We start from the raw sequence: 17,898 nt of genomic DNA on the forward strand, positions 1-17,898 counted from the left end.
TGATGGAAGGCAAAGTCTTATCTCTTGGAAAGATGTTGGAAAAGGTGAAAAAGTTGGAAAGGGTGAGAGAAGATTTACAAGGATGTTGCCAGGACTCGAGGGTCTGAGCTATCGAGAGAGAGTTTGAGCAGGCTGGGTCCCTATTCCCTGGAGTGCAGGAAGATGAGAGATGATCTTATAGAAGTGTATCAAATCATGAGAGGAATAAATCAGTGGACACACAACATATTTTGCCCATAGTGGGGGAATCAAGAACCAGAGGCCTTAGGTTTAAGGTGAAAGGGGAAAGATTTTATAGGAATCTGAGGGGTAATTTTTTCATGCAAAGGGTGGTGGGTGTTTGATGAGCTGTCGGAGGAGGTAGTTGAGACAGGGACCAGCACAACATTTAAGAAGCAATTAGACAGGTACATGGAGAGGACATGTTTAAGGGATATGGGCGAATGGAGGAGGTAAGTGGGACTAGTGCGACATGTTGGTCGGTGTGGGCAAGTTGGGCTGAAGGGCTGTTTCCACACTGAATCACTCTATGACTCTAAACACACACAGTTAGCAGGGAAGGACATTATAGCCATAGAGGGAGTGCAGAGAAGGTTCACCAGATTGATTCCTGGGATGTCAGGACTTTCATATGAAGAAAGACTGGATAGACTTGGCTTATACTCGCTAGAATTTAGGAGATTGAGAGGGGATCTTATAGAAACGTACAAAATTCTTATGGGGTTGGACAGGCTAGATGCAGGAAGATTGTTCCCGATGTTGGGGAAGTCCAGGACAAGGGGTCACAGCTTAAGGATAAGGGGGAAATCCTTTAGGACCGAGATGAGAAGAAACTTTTTCACACAGAGAGTGGTGAATCTCTGGAACTCTCTGCCACAGAGGGTAGTTGAGGCCAGTTCATTGGCTATATTTAAGAGGGAGTTAGATGTGGCCCTTGTGGCTAAAGGGATCAGGGGGTATGGAGAGAAGGCAGGTACGGGATACTGAGTTGGATGATCAGCCATGATCATCTTGAATGGCGGTGCAGGCTCGAAGGGCCGAATGGCCTACTCCTGCACCTATTTTCTATGTATCTATGTATCTATGAAACCATGACTGGAAAGTACCTGGTATTGACAGGGTCACAGTATATAATTTTGGAGATGCCGAGCGGAAACAGGCCCTTCAGCCCATCGAGTCCACACTGACCAGCGATCCCCAAACATTAACACTATCCTACACACACTGGGAACAATTTACATTTATACCAAGCCAATTGACCAACAAACCTGTACATCTTTGGGGTGTGGGAGGAAACGGAAGATCTGGGAGGAAGCCCACACGGTCACGGGGAGAACGTACAAACTCCATACAGAGAACACCGGTAGTCAGGATCGAACCCGGGTCTCTGGCGATGTAAGCGGTATAAGGCAGCAACTCTACCGCTGCGCCACTGCGCCACCCTAGGTATATCTCCACTTCTCCAGCCAAGCCACTCCTGAGCATAAGAACCGTGTAGTGCAGGGATGGGGTTGAAGAATCACCCTTTAACTAACTTGTTCGACAAGGCAAACACTGTTCACTTTGAACACAGGCTGAAACATGAAGCAGGTTATGAAAGGGCAAAGTCTTAATCTTCCACAGTGATGGTGGTTTTGCTTATCATTTATCAATATGGTTTATAGCTTTACAGCCTCTAAAGATGTATTCATGTTGTTGGCTGATTATAAATGCAGTGAGCATAAACCAAGTACAATACAATTTCTTGCATTGATTGCTACTTTCTTTATAGCAAATGACAAGGAGTAGTGGCATAATGGTTAAGTTACTGGACTTACAGTATATCCAAAGGACTATTGATTCATGTATTGAGTCGTATCTGACCAGGGCAGCTGGGGAATTTAACTTCATGTTAAATGAATTGAGATTAAAAAGCTTACATCGGCAATGATGGTAATGAACCTACTGCTTGTTATTTAAAAACTCATATAGTCCAATGTCTTCAAGCAAGGAATGTCTTCTGCTATCTTTCCCCTTTCTCACCTACACAATAGACAATAGGTGCAAGATTAGGCCATTCGGCCCTTCGAGCTAGCACCGCCATTCAATGTGATCATGGCTGATCATCCCCAATCAGTTCCTGCCTTCTCCCCATATCCCCTGACTCCGCTATTGTTAAGAGCCCTATCTAGCTCTCTCTTGAAAGCACCCAGAGGACCTGCCTCCACCGCCCTCTGAGGCAGAGAATTCCACAGACTCAGCACTCTCTGTGAGAAAAAGTGTTTCCTCGTCTCCGTTCTAAATGGCTTGCACATGACACAATATAGAAACATAGAAAATAGGTGCAGGAGTAGGCCATTCAGCACTTTGAGCCAGCACCACCATTCAATATAATCATGGCTGATCATCCAAAATCAGTACCCCGTTCCTGCTTTCTCCCTATATCCCTTGATTCTGTTAGCCCGCAGAGCTATATCTAACTCTCTCTTGAAAACATCCAGTGAATTGGCCTCCACTGCCTTCTGTGGCAGAGAATTCCGCAGATTCACAACTTTCTGTGTGAAATAGTTTTTCCTCATCTCAGTCCTAAATGGTTGTTGACTCTTTACATAGTTAGGGGCAATGAGGGATGGGCAATAGATATTTTCTTGCTGGTGTTGTCCAAACCCTGTGAACAATTAAATAATAAAATACAATAAAAATCAGGTAGACACATTAGCAGTGTACGATCAGCTGTTTACCACAGAATATGTCAACCTACATGTAGCTAAGATTCTTAACATGAAGTAGAATGTTAAAATGGAACAGGTTTTGATTGATTGAAAGTTACAGCTTGGAAACAGGCCCTTCTTGCCATCGAGCCCATGCTGATCATTGATTACCAGTTCACATCAGTCCTATGCTACCCACTTTCGCATCCACTCCCTACATGCCCGGGGCAATTTACAGCAGCAATTAACCTACCGACCCGCGTGTCTTCGGGATGTGGGAGAAAACCGGAATACCCAGAGAAAACACACGGGGAGAACGTGCAAACTCCACACAGACAGCACCCAAGGTCAGGATCGAAACCGGGTCTCTGGCGCTGTGAGCCAGCAGTTCTACCAGCTGCGCCACTGTGCCACAGGTTGTGATTATCAATTTAAGAAATCTGAAAGGGTACACGGAATGAAAAGGGGTGGACAGTAAGAAACAGTTCCCCATGGTGGAGGTCTCTAAGATTAGAGGGCACAGGTTTAGGGAAAGGAGCAAGAGATTTAAATGGGAAATGACAAAGATATTTCTCACCAAAACGGTTCTTAAAACCTGGGGCACACAGCCAAAATATGCAATGGAGGCATGTAGTCTAACAACATTTGAGAAGTATTTGGATGGACACCTAAAGGGCCTGTCCCACGAGCATGGGACTCCATGTGGCAAGCGCGACCTAAAGGGCCGGTCCCACCAGCATGTGCGTGCATGCGGCAAACGCGACCTAACGTGGTCGCTTGAGCCGTACGGCCTCGCGGGGCCGGTCCCACTTCGATCGCCGGAGCCGTATGGAATTGTGCGGAGCTGGTCCCGACATCGTGTGGGGCTCCGAAAAACTGACACTGTTCAAAAATTCTGCGCGGCAACGGCCTGCCGGCCCGCAGCCGCCTCGACGCCGTACGTCACGCGCGAACTTCCCGCGGACTTCGCTCGAACTTCATGTCATTCACTCGACCTCCCCGCTTCTAGTTTGGTCGCGCTCGCCGCATGCAGGCGCATGCTGGTGGGACCGGCCCTTTAGGTCGCGCTTGCCGCATGGAGTCGCATGCTCATGGGACAGGCCCTTAAATCACCAAGGTATAGTAGGCGACTGACCGAGAGCTGTCAAAGGGGGTTGGTATGGAGAGGTACTTGGTAGTTATGCTCGGCCAAAAGTCCTTGTTTCTGTGCTGAATGACTCTATGAAGATGGCTTACTGTTCCAATAAGTTCCAATAATTCAATATCTCGCTTATCTCTTCATTCCAGAACCATTCGGTGCTGAACCTGGGGCCATCCTCGTCAGTCATTACCATAAACAATTCAATGTACTGGCAGGACTTTGAGGAAGCCTGCGTCTATGAATGCCTGGATGGTAAAGACTGTCAAAGCTTCTTCTGCTGTTACAAGGAGTGCAAATCCGGTTTGTGGCGAAAAGGGCGGATCCACGTAGATATCTTGAAATTGGACACATATTCACGTGTGTTCTTTCCTACAACATTTTTGCTATTTAACGTCATTTACTGGGTCGGATACCTCTACCTTTAAGTTTCTGCCTGTACCAGTGAGGACTTCCTTCATTGACACTCTGATATATATCTCGGGATCTTGTCAGAAAAATGGAACTACTTGAGATGAAGAGGCATCAGTTCTTATCGTTTACTCCCTTTACATTAATGACAAACTCGTAAAACATAATGGCGGGTGGAGACCAAGAGCAGAAGGTGTACATACCTGACCAGGTTGACTCTCCAAGGCTGTCCGTTGAAACATTATTTTGAGGATCTTGAAGTCCCACTGGTCCCATTGACACGATGAATTGTAGTCCTGGTTTTACAATCGGCAGCAATTTTATAGCAACTATTCTCAAGTCTGCTGGATGGTCGGAAGAGCCTTAATTTTTAAATAGTTGCATGAAGAAAAGTAAAGAGTTGGCTACAAGCAAACTAGGCCAACGCATATTCCTCTTACAGAGCTAATTAGAGTAAATTAAGGCATTGCTGCCCATGCAACCAATGAAAAGATTCCCTTTTCTGTCTAAATTACAAATGGTTCATGTAAACCCATCTGAACCTGACAAGGCCAAATCCAGAGGTGTCCACAGGTTAAGTTTTCTTTGGGAAAATAAAGCTAGGTGTATGCTGTGTTTGTTCATGAACAAAACTTCAAAACAATGTTGGGTTAACAAAGTGTTAGACTGTTTGGAAACTTATACAGCACGTCATATTATGTGGGTTTACTTTGGTAGTGTGATGTTAGAGGTGACTGAGTTAAACTAGCTGAAAATATTGATGAAACATTAACTACATACAAGGTGGCTCATTCTCCATTCATTCATTCTTCACCACGATGACGATTCTGCTTAACCCTTTGAGGACTGAGTTAGCTTTCACACACAACCAGATTTTTAAAAGAGCCACGTCTAAGCCCATGTTTTGGTAAATTCAAGAGCTTTTTCGGTAAAGCAAAGGAACGTTTCCCACATCACCAAAGTGTTTCTGGGTCTTGATAGAATGAAGCGATTAGTCCAATGGCATCTATAAAGATATCGGGTAAAGGCATTCCACCCGAGTGGACAAAGAGGCACAGAGATTAGGAATACTAATTAAACGAGTCCTCCAAATGAAACAATAGCTCAACTATTACCAATGTTTTCCTCATATTGACCACCAGCATTGTACCAGGAATCACCTTGAGAAATATCAAACCTCTGAGCTCTCAAAGCCTCAAAATACACAACGGAAATGGTGGCAGGAGAAGAAGATGGAACGATGAAGATATTGATAACTAAAATGTTAAACAGAAAAAACATGTGCGTAAGAAAAGTTATGTTCACCGATGACTAGTGATTTACCGTTAATACACATGAATCAACATGTGAGATTCAATGAGAATCAAAAGGAAATTGTTGCTGGAAATTTTGAAATAATAACAAAAAATAAATGGAAACGTTCAACAGGTTCGGCAACACCTGTGGAAAATAAAAGTTAATTTTTCAGGTTGAAGACACCTCATTAGAGTGGATGATCCAACAAAGAGTATTTGGTCTGAAATAATAGCTATCTACATATTCTTTCCTCATCTATCCACTCTTTCCACATATGCTGCCTGACTTATTGAGTGTTTTTCTGTTTATTTATGTGAGATTCAATATCTGGCTGATGTAAAAATAACTGGATAAAGTGGCTCCCACAGTTGTGAGTGATTTACATTGATATGGGTTGGTGGTTTGGACAGGGACCCAGATGTCTCTCAGAGCCTGTGTATTATATTCTGAGGCATTCAGAGGCAAGAAGCAGAAAAATGTATTCTAAATAATTTTATAAATGATTTCTAAAGATTGAAAAGACTAGGCTTGTATTCACAGGAGTTCAGAAGGATGAGGGGGAGATTCTTATAGAAACATATAAAATTATTAAAGGAATTTTTTTCCCAATGTTGGGCGATTCCAGAAACGGGGGCCACAGTCTTAGAATAAAGTGGGGGCCATTTAAGATTGAGGTGAGAAAAAACTTTTTCACCCAAAGAGTTGTGAATTTGTGGAATTCCCTGCCACAGAGGGCAGCGAAGGCCAAATCACTGGATGGATTTAAGAGAGAGTTAGATAGAGCTCTAGGGACTAGTGGAATCAAGGGATACGGGGAGAAGGCAGGCACGGGTTATTGATTTGGGACGATCAGCCATGATCGCATTGAATGGCGGTGCTGGCAAGAAGGGCCCAATGGCCACCTCCTGCACCTATTTTCTACGTTTCTATGTTTCTGTGGTTAAATAAATAATCTGTGTGCGTGTGTGCGTGTGTGTGTTTGTGTAGATGATTAGTAGGAAGTAATGATGAAGCTTTATCGATCGTTGGCTAGGTCGCATTTGGACTACTGTGTGTTCTTATGGTCGACTGATTACAGGAAGGATGTGGAGGCTGTGGAAAGCATGAGAGGAGGTTTATCAGAATGATGCCTGGATTAGTTACAAGGAGAGGTTTGGATTGAGGGGGGATCTTATAGAAACTTACAAAATTCTTAAGGGGTTGGACAGGCTAGATGCAGGAAGATTGTTCCCGATGTTGGGGAAGTCCAGAACTAGGGGTCACAGTTTAAGGATAAGAGGGAAGTCTTTTAGGACCGAGATGAGAAAATCATTTTTTACACAGAGAGTGGTGAATCTGTGGAATTCTCTGCCACAGAAGGTAGTTGAGGCCAGTTCATTGGCTATATTTAAGAGGGAGTTAGATGTGGCCCTTGTGGCTCAGGGGTATGGAGAGAAGGCAGGTACGGGATACTGAGTTGGATGATCAGCCATGATCATATCGAATGGCGGTGCAGGCTCGAAGGGCCGAATGGCCTACTCCTGCACCTATTTTCTATGTTTCTATGTTTCTATGTTGGACAGACCTGGATTGTCACTGGAAAGCTGGAGGTTGAAGGGGTGACCTGATCAAAATATAAAATTATGAGAGACATTGATGGGGCAGACAATCAGAACCTTTTTCCCAGGATAGAAATATCCTTCATTTAAACGTGAGAGGGACAAGGTTTAAAGGAGATGTGCAGCACAAGTTTCTTACACAGATGGTGGTGCGCACCTGGAACGCAATGTCATCACTGGTGGTTGAAAGCGATACAATGGTGGGATTTCAGAGTCTTTTGGATGGGCACATGGATATGGAGTGAGATGGATTATGTGCAGGCAGATGAGAGTTGGCCTTGGCATCATGTTCAGCATGGACATTATGTGTCGAAGAGCCTGTTCCTGTGCTGTATTGTCCTATGTGCTACGACCCCCTCAGTATTCATCGGAAGTTGGCTGTTTTGTTGTAGTATTGCATTGGCTTACCCAGCAGCACAGTGCATTTCTCCAGTCGCGCTCCCAAGTGCCCAAGCACCATACATGTCCCATATGTGTGAGCAGTTTGCTTAATTGGGGCAACGTGGCCAGTGATACTGTCTTAACCGCAAACACGCGGGCAAACGTATAAGCACACACACACACACAGACCAACATGTGTACACACACATGGACATGTGTGTCGTTAGACCGTCTGACCCTCCCTTGCTCTGCCTTATGCATGGTGAGAGACACTCAAGCATGTATCGTGATACACAAGCAGTGAGCCGTAATTACCTGGAACCCCTGACACATGGAAATTACGCACGTGGAGGTAAATAACAATTTTAAAAGGAAATTGGAAAGGCTTGTGCCAGATTATTAGTATACAGACCTTCCCCAAGTAACAAAATGGTGCCTTTCTAATAGATGTCACACAAGTTGATTTTGTCTGTAATTTAGAAAATAGACAAACGTCACTAGATATGGTCACAAATACCTCTCTATGTAATGAATGGCATCAAAAGTCCATGTGACTGACGAGATCTGACTATTTCTAAAAGTGGAGAGAAAGGGAGGAAAACGATTCTGCTGTTTATAGGAATGTACATATATTGGAATGATACCAGTGCTTTATTTTGTAGACTAAAAAGTGCCGGTACACACCTTTAATAAAACTACGTGTCACGATGACCAGACAATTAAATAATGATGTTTCATTTTTTAGAGATACAAGTAATGTTGTACCTGCCATACCCACAGAAAACGCACCAAATAATATTATTAAGAGCTTGTTTGTATGGACATAGGGGTCAGGTGTACTTAACCCAGGGATAAGTAGGGTGGGTGAATGATATTGGTGCAAAAGGACTGAATGGTCTTATTCTGTGCCGCAATGACTCTACAACTGTTATCCACTTCATTTTCAATAAAATTATTCATTTCATTATCAAATCTTAATTCCATCACCATAACTCACTGCACAATTAAAAATCTTGGCCTTTTTATCTTTATCATTTTACACATATCCAAAGGCATCCACCATTTGTGTTCATATAAAACAGCACATTACAGGAACAGGCCCCTTTGGCATACAATGTCCATGCCGAATATGATGCCAAGTTAAACTAATCTTTTGTGCCATAATCGTTCTTTTAGTATAATTATTATTTGTGCTGTAATTAGAATTAATGTTGCTATATGTGATGTGCATGGCATGTGCAGAGAAACATAGAAACATAGAAACCACACCTGGAGTATTGTGTACAGTTTTGGTCTCCTAATCTGAGGAAAGACATTCTTGCCATAGAGGGAGTACAGAGAAGGTTCACCGGACTGATTCGTGGGATGTTAGGACTTTCATATGAAGAAAGACTGGATAGACTTGGCTTGTACTTGCTAGAATTTAGAAGATTGAGGGGGGATCTTATAGAAATGTATAACATTCTTAAGGGGTTGGACAGGCTAGATGCAGGAAGATTGTTCCCGATGTTGGGAAAGTCCAGAACAAGGGGTCACGGTTTAAGGATAAGGGGGAAGTCTTTTAGGACCGAGATGAGAATTTTATTTTTCACACAGAGAGTGGTGAATCTCTGGAATTCTCTGCCACAGAAGGTAGTTGAGGCCAGTTCATTGGCTATATTTAAGAATGAGTTAGATGTGGCCCTTGTGGCTAAAGGGATCAGGGGGTATGGAGAGAAGGCAGGTACAGGATACTATAATCATATATAACAATTACAGCACGGAAACAGGCCAACTCGGCCCTTCTAGTCCGCGCCAAACAATTATTCACCCCTAGTCCCATCTACCTGCACTCAGACCATAACCCTCCATTCCTTTCCCGTCCATATACCTATCCAATTTATTTTTAAATTATAAAATCGAACCTGCCTCCACCACTTCCACTGGAAGCTCATTCCACACAGCTACCACTCTCTGAGTAAAGAAGTTCCCCCTCATGTTACCCCTAAACTTCTGTCCCTTAATTCTCAGGTCATGTCCTCTTGTTTGAATCTTCCATATTCTCAATGGGTTGGATGATCAGCCATGATCATATTGAATGGCGGTGCAGGCTCGAAGGGCCGAATGGCCTACTCCTGCACCTATTTTCTATGTTTCTATGTTTCTATGCATGCCTACATGTGATCCATATATCTCCATACCCTGCATATCCATGTGCCTATCTAAAAGTCTCTAAATACCACTATCACATCCACATTCGCCACCACCCACAGCAGCATGTTCCAGGCACTCACCACCCTCTGTGTAAAGGAAACCTGCCCTGCACATCTCCATTAAGCCTTGCCTCTCAAATTCTGCACCCATCTTCCTATACAATTACTCTCATAGAACTGTTGATGAATCTGAATACCTTGGCCAAATGTCAGAGGAAGCTCTAAACACAAGAGCTCTATGGCTCCATGGAATGGGCGGTCACTGTGGCGCAGCGGTAGAGTTGCTGCCTGACAGCGAATGCAGCTCCGTAGACCCGGGTTCGATCCCGACCACGGGTGCTGCCTGTACAGAGTTTGTACGTTCTCCCCGTGACCTGCGTGGGTTTACTCTGAGATCTTCGGTTTCCTCCCACACTCCAAATATGTACAGGTATTGCAGGTTAATTGGCTTGGTGAATGTAAAAATTGTCCCTTGTAGGATAGTGTTAGTGTGCGGGGATCGCTGGTCGGCGCAGACTGGGTGGGCCGAAGGGCCTGTTTCCCCCGCTGTATCTCTAAACTAAAAAACGAATAGACGGGTACTTGATGGTGGCATTGACGAGATGATGAAAGGACCTGTTTCTGTGCTCAGTAACTATATAAGTTTATGACTCCAGCTCTGTTTTTTCTACATAACCGAAGCTTTTCATCCATGGTACAGTTCTCATAAATCCCTTCCATGAAAGCTCCAAGGCTGTGACACCAGGAGGTGCAGAATTAATCTCAATAGTCTTGATGTGCATTGAAAAGTTTGTATTACATTAATACTCATTCCTCTATTGATATCGCCAAGCACCACATATGTACCTCAGGTCTGCGCTCCCAGTATGATTCATTTATACTGCCTGTCTATTCATTTTACGAATATCGCATACTATAGCTAAAAAACTCCCTTTAAAAAATATTTTCTATTTCAAATTCTTCAGAATGCGCACCGCTCCCATTAATCTGACAGAGATTTTCAGAAAACCGACCTCCCCTATCCTTGTGCTATTGACGTGTTTGAGAAGGAACTGCAGATGATGGAAAATCGAAGGTACCTTGTGCTATTGATGTTGTCAAGCTGGAAAGGGTAGCAAAGAAGATTTACAAGCATGTTGTCAGGACTCGGGGGGGCCTCAGCTATAGGGCGAGGTTGAGCAGGCTGGGACTCTATTCCTTGGAGCGCAGGAGGATGAGGGGTGATCTTATAAGGTGATCGTACAAAATCATGAGAGGAATAGATCAGCCAGAGATGCACAGAGTCGCTTTCCCAGAGTAGAGGAATCGAGGACCAGGGGACACAGGTTTAAGGTCAGAGGAAAGAGATTTAATAGGAACCCGAAGAGTAACTTTTGCATGCATAGGGTGGTAGGTGTATGGAGCAAGCTGCTGGAAGAGGCAGTTGAGGCAGGGACTAAATGAAACATTTAGACAAGTATATGGATAGGCCAAATGCAGGCAGGTAGGACAAGTGTAGATGGGACATATTGACTGGTGTGGGCAAGTTGGGCCGAGGGGCTTATTTTCATGCTGTAAGACTCTATGACTCTATTACTGCTCCCAATACAAACCCTTGAAACATCTCCAACAGAAGAAAAAAAAACTTCCTTAAGCAACCAGGCACCGACACCGAGCTTCTATATTGCTAAGATTTCTTTCCTTATTGCACTTTGGTTTTGGCCCACCAACCAGACAATCAGTTTAAGTAAGCAACAGATGATAGATGATCTTATAGAGGTGTATAAAATCATGAGAGGAATAAATCGGGTAGATGCACAGAATCTCTTGCCCAGAGTGGGGGAATCAAGGACCAGAGGACATAGGTTCAAGGTGAAGGGGAAAAGATTTAATAGTAAACTGAGGGGTAACTTTTTCACACAAGGTGTGTGGAACAAGCTGCCAGAGGGGGTAGTTGAGGCAGGGGCTATCCCAACATTTAAGAAACAGTTAGACAGGTACATGGATCGGACAGGTTTGGAAGGATATGGACCAAACACAGACAGGTGGGACTGGTGTAGCTGGGACATGTTGGCCGTGTGGGCAAGCTGGGCTGAAGGGCCTGTTTCCACACTGTATCAGTCTATGACTCTATAACAGACAATTTTCCTGGAGCACGCTGCCTCATGACTACAAGGGTAAGGCTATCAAGCCCCAACCATTACTCTTTGTTGGTGTGCAATGATCCATACTGTGTTGATTGTTCTAATGTGCATGCAGGTGCAGCAGGCAGTGAAGAAAGCGAATGGTATGTTAGCATTCATAGCAAAAGGATTTGAGTATAGGAGCAGGGAGGTTCTACTGCAGTTGTACAGGGTCTTGGTGAGACCACACCTGGAGTGTTGCGTACAGTTTTGGTCTCCAAATCTGAGAAAAGACATTCTTGCCATAGAGGGAGTACAGAGAAGGTTCACCAGACTGATTCCTGGGATGTCAGGACTTTCATATGAAGAAAGACTGGATAGACTCGGCTTGTACTCGCTAGAATTTAGAAGATTGAGGGGGGATCTTATAGAAACGTACAAAATTCTTAAGAGGTTGGACAGGCTAGATGCAGGAAGATTGTTCCCGATGTTGGGGAAGTCCAGGACAAGGGGTCACAGTTTAAGGATAAGGGGGAAATCCTTTAGGACCGAAATGAGATAAACATTTTTCACACAGAGAGTGGTGAATCTCTGGAACTCTCTGCCACAGAAGGTAGTTGAGGCCAGTTCATTGGCTATATTTAAGAGGGAGTTAGATGTGGCCCTTGTGGCTAAAGGGATCAGGGGGTATGGAGAGAAGGCAGGTACAGGATACTGAGTTGGATGATCAGCCATGATCATATTGAATGGCGGTGCAGGCTCGAAGGGCCGAATGGCCGACTCCTGCACCTATTTTCTATGTTTCCATGTTAATCGTTGAAGGTACAGTGCCTCATCAGATTAAATTGAACACTGGGAATAATGACAGCAAAATAAATTCTAATTACAGCACAAAAAATAATTACACTAATAGAATAATTATGGCATCAAAGTAGGCACTTCAAGCCATAATCTATGCTATCTCTGAGTAGAACAAATCCATCAATCCCATGTTATAATCAGTGGACAAATGTCCTCATAACAACTTATTATATAACACATTTACTGATTTAATTGTACCTTAGATATCAAATAGCAGACCAATGGTAGACAAGGATCTTGGCACCAAATGCAATTTGGAGGAACAGCACCTCATATTTCATTTGGGCAGTTTACAACCCAGCGGTATGAATATTGATTTTCCTAACTTCAAGTAACCCTTGCTTTCTCCGTCCCTCCCAAACCCACGTCGTACTAGCTTCAAAGTTGTCTTTGCGAGTCTCATTACCTGTAACTCATTTTCACTCAGCCCTTAGCTAAAATGGCCTGTTTCCTTTGTCATCGTTACTTGTTTGCATATCTTTCATTCATTCGTTCGTTATCTCTCTCCATATCATCATCTATGTCTCTTGTTTCCCTTTCTCCTGACTCTCAGTATGAAGGAGGGTCTCGACCCGAAACGTCACCAACTCCTTTTCTCCAGAGATACTGCCTGTCCCGCTGAGTCGCTCCAGCTTTTTGTGTCTATCTTCAGTTTAAACAAGCATCTGCAGTTCCTTCCTGCATAAGGACCTTGGCCATGTTGATGAGCATCAAAACTCCACGTATCAAGTTTGCAATGTGGTGAGTTCTTGCAGTAGAGTTGATCACTGCAGCAACTCCCAAGAAAAGATCCAGTTTTTAATAGCACGTATGTCAATTGCCACTTGAAGAAAGGTATATGTTCCGATCATTTTGTTTGCATTACTGAGTAATCCGATAGATGCCCCATAATTGGCAGAGAGGAAGGAGGAGAGAGGCGGAGAGAGGTGGGAGAGGAAGAGCCCAATATCTATATTACTAAAACTCCGTTCTTGACCGGTTTTGGCGATCTGTGCTGCGATTTCCAAGAGAACGCCGCCACCTACGGCCATCATTTTTGGCCACCTCGCTCAGAGCCCCCCTCCGCCATATGTGTGCCGAGGATTTTTCCCGTCGATGAAATATGACAGAGATATTAATGTTTTTACAAAATTCCCCATTCTCTCTGCTGCCCCCACTGGAGGCAGGGGAAGGGACTATAAAACCAGAAAGTGGTGTGCCTCAATTAGTCTCTGCAAGCTGGAGCTCTGTCAATTAGTCTCTGTCACTCTGAGCTCTGAATGACACTGAACAAATGTCTACAGCACTGTGAGTACCCTTAATTTGGTTTGAAAATCAAAATATAGTTAGTTTGAAGTAAAAAAGCACTGCCTGTAAATGGTTGTTTGGGTTGAATTAAAAAGGCACTCTCTCTCTCTCTCTCTCTCTCTCTCTCTCCCTATCCCTCTCTCTTTCTCTCTCTCCCCCCTCTCCTCTCCCCCCCCCCTCCTCTCCCCTCACCTCTCTCCCCCCCCCCTCTCTCCCCCCCTTCCTCTCCCCCCTTCCTCTCCCCTTCCTCTCCCCCTTCCTCTCCCCCTTCCTCCCCCCCCCTTCCTCTCCCCCCCTTCCTCTCCCCCCCTTCCTCTCCCCCCTTCCTCTCCCCCCTTCCTCTCCCCCCCTTCCTCTCTCCCCCCTTCCTTCTCCCCCCTTCCTCCTCCGCCCCTTCGCTCTCCTCCCCCTTCCTCCTCCATCTCCTCCCCACCTCTTCCTCTCCCCCCCTCCTCTCTCTCTTCCCCCTGTCTCCTCCTCTCCCCTCCCTCTCCTCTCTTCCCCATCTCCTCTCCCCCCCACCTCTCTCCCCATCTCATCTCTCCATCTCTCCCCTCCTCTCTCCCCCTCCTCGTCTCCCCCCTACTCTCTCCCTCCTCTCCCCCCTCTCCTCTCCCCCCTCTCCCCCCCCCCTCTCCCTCTCCCCCTCTCCTCTCCCCTCTACTCTTCTCGCCCCCCAGTCTCCTCCTCCTCTCCCCCTCCCCTCTCCCCTCTGCCCCCACTCCTCTCCCCCCTCTCCTCTCCCCCCTCTCCTCTCCCCCTCCCCCCTCTCTCTCTTCCCTATTTTTCCTCCCATCCATCCCCTCCCCCACCGTCCCTCCCCTAAACCCCCCTCCCCTCCACACACCCCTACTCCCTTCCCTCCACCCTCCCTCCCCCTCCCTGCTCCCCACCTCTCCCCCTCCCCTCATCTCACCCCCTCTCAGCACACCCTCTCTCTCCCCCTCTCCCCCCCTCTCTCTCTCTCTCCCCTCCTCCCCTCCCCCACCCTTCCTCCCTCCCCTAAACCCCCTCCCATCCACACCCCCTACGCTCTTCCCTCCACCCTCCCCCCTCCCTCCCCCTCCCTGCTCCCCACCTCTCCCCCCTCTCAGCACCCTCTCTCTCTCCCCCTCACTCTCACCTTCTCTCTCTCCTCCCCCACCTTTCCCCCTTCACCCACCCTCCCTCTTACCCTCCTCTCCACCCCCCTATCCCTCTTGCCCCTCTCTCTGTGTCTCTGTCTCTCTCTCTGTCTCTGCCCCTTCTCTCTCTGCCCTCACTCTCTATCCCCCGCCCGTTCCCCCCCCCCCCCCCTCTCTAGATGTGACTGCAAGTTGAGGGCTATGCGTCAGTAGATAGGGTGGTTATGGGGTAAAAGGAGCAAATTCATAATATTAATATAATATCAAGGAGGGGGATTAGCGTGAGTGTGGGGGGGGCGGGGGATAGTTAGTGTGTGTGACGCTGCATGCTGACTCCCCCCCCCACAACCGCACGTTGGGGGAACAGACCCAACGGGTCTGCACTTGGTCTAGTATTAATTATATCCATGGTGATATCTATCGTTGCTTGCAAATGTAATTCATGGAATGTAAGAAACGCAGGAAAAATGTTCCCAATGTGGGACGAGTCCAGAACCAGGGGCCACAGTCTTAGAATAAAGGGGAGGTCATTTAAGAAAAAACCTTTTCACCCCAAAAGTTGTGAATTTATGGAATTCCCTACCACAGAGGGCAGTGGAGGCCAAATCACTGGATGGATTTAAGAGAGAGTTAGATAGAGCTCTAGGGGCTAGTGGAGTCAAGAGATATGGGGAGAAGGCAGGCACGGGTTATTGATAGGGGACGATCAGCCATGATGACAATGAATGGCGGTGCTGGCTCGAAGGGCCGAATGGCCTCCTCCACCTATTTTTTATGTTTCTATGTTTTTAAATGCAAATATTCACTAGCATCATTAATGTCATGTTGAACGATGATATAAATCATTAGTTCATGTCATGGGAGCAGAATTATGTAATTCTTAATAATAATAATAATAACTTTATTTATAAAGCACTTTAAACAACTACAGTTGCCACAAAGTGCTGTACATGAGAAATCATGAACAAAAAGCTATTACAAACAATTAAAAACCATTAAAAACCATAAAACGAAGGACTATAAAAAACACACTAAAAATTAAAAGACATTAAAAGCACTAAAAACAGGAGCAATGCCTCAGCCAGTGTCGAAAGCCAAAGAATAAAAATATGTTTTTAGGGAGGATTTGAAGATGGACAGTGAGGGGGCCTGTCTGATGTGCAACGGCAAGGTGTTCCAGAGTGCCGGAGCAGCAACAGAAAAGGCTCTATCCCCTCTGAGCTTCCGCTTAGACCTTGGTACCTCAAGGAGCAGCTGATCAGCTGACCTGAGGCACCGGGCAGGAGCATATAGGTGGAGCAGCTCAGAGAGGTAAGGCGGGGCGATAGAGTCTATGTCCGCCATTCTTGTCCATAGAGTCTACTCCGCCATTCAATCATGGCTGATCTATCTTTCCCTGTAAAACCCCATTCTCCTGCCTTCTCCCCATTACCTCTGACCCCCTTACTAAACAAGAATTTGTCCACATTAAAATTACCCACAGACTTGGCCTCCACCACCGTCTGTGGCAATGATTTCCACAGATTTACCGCCCTCTGACTAAAGAAATTCCTCCTCATCTCCTTTATAAATGTACGTCCTTTTATTCTGAGGCTGTGTCCTCTGGTCCTAGACTTCTCCACTCGCGAACAATTCCTTTCCGCTTCCACTCTATCCAGGCCTTTCACTATTCGGTAAATTTAAATGAAGTGACCCCCTCATCCTTCGAAACTCCAGCGAGCACAGGCTCGGAGCCGTCAAACACTCACCAGACGTGAATTACTGTTTTAGGCTTTGAATAATTCACAGTAAAAAGTCAGTGGCGTTGAAGGAAAATGAGGTGACCTTGGGATTAGTCCCAGGAGCTTGGGACTAGAGATTGTGGGGGAATTGGTGATGCCAATATATTGAGTGCTTGGGATGGCAGGACTTTCATATGAAGAAAGACTGGATAGACTCGGCTTGTACTCGCTAGAATTTAAAACATTGAGCGGGGATCTTATAGAAACTTACAAAATTCTTAAGGGGTTGGACAGGCTAGATGCAGGAAGATTGTTTCCGATGTTGGGGAAGTCCAGAACAAGGGGTCACAGTTTAAGGATAAGGGGGAAGTATTTTAGGGCCGAGATGAGAAAAACATTTTTCACACAGAGAGTGGTGAATCTGTGGAATTCTCTGCCACAGAAGGTAGTTGAGGCCAGTTCATTGGCTATATTTAAGAGGGAGTTAGATGTGGCCCTTGTGGCTAAAGGGATCAAGGGGTACGGAGAGAAGGCAGGTACAGGATACTGAGTTGGATGATCAGCCATGATCATATTGAATGGCGGGTGCAGGCTCGAAGGGCCGAATGGCCTACTCCTGCACATATTTTCTATGTTTCTATGATTCTATGATTCTATGATGAGAACCCAGATTGGGGGCTAGGGCAGTGGAGGAGGGGGAGAAGGAGGGGGGATGTGTAGTGGTACCTGGAGATCGCTGTCTCGGTAAAGCTGAAGGGAAATTGGATCCTGACTCATGGGATTGAGCCCATTTAGGGAAGTACATGAGCGTGGGTCAGTGTCAGGAGAATGGTGGAAGGGGAAGAGTAAGGTCCTGGAGTACTGCAGGTAAGCTGAAATAAATAAAAGAGACCTATCCTGATCTCATTCCCACTGCTATTTATGGAAACATGGGACAGTATCTTCCTCAGACAACTGAATCATCCTACCACAACCAGAGGGCAGTGCTGAACTACCATCTACCTCTTTGGTGACCCTCGGACTATCCTTGATAGGACGGACATTGCTGGCTTTACTTTGCACTAAATGTTATTACCCTTTTCATGTGTCTTTCCTCT

General features: G+C 45.6%; 1 protein-coding gene across 1 annotated transcript in view; it reads left to right on the forward strand.

The window, feature by feature from the left end:
* Nucleotides 1–4,256, forward strand: part of gabrg3 (gamma-aminobutyric acid type A receptor subunit gamma3) — a 644,954-nt gene extending 640,698 nt beyond the window's left edge. The window contains exon 11 of the mRNA XM_033023452.1: nucleotides 3,978–4,256. Within this exon, the coding sequence (XP_032879343.1) occupies nucleotides 3,978–4,256 (279 nt within the window). The remainder of the gene's footprint in view (nucleotides 1–3,977) is intronic.
* Nucleotides 4,257–17,898: the final 13,642 nt, after the last annotated feature.

The sequence above is a fragment of the Amblyraja radiata genome, chromosome 6 (genome assembly GCF_010909765.2).
Source record: "Amblyraja radiata isolate CabotCenter1 chromosome 6, sAmbRad1.1.pri, whole genome shotgun sequence".
In the NCBI taxonomy this organism is placed as follows: domain Eukaryota; kingdom Metazoa; phylum Chordata; class Chondrichthyes; order Rajiformes; family Rajidae; genus Amblyraja; species Amblyraja radiata.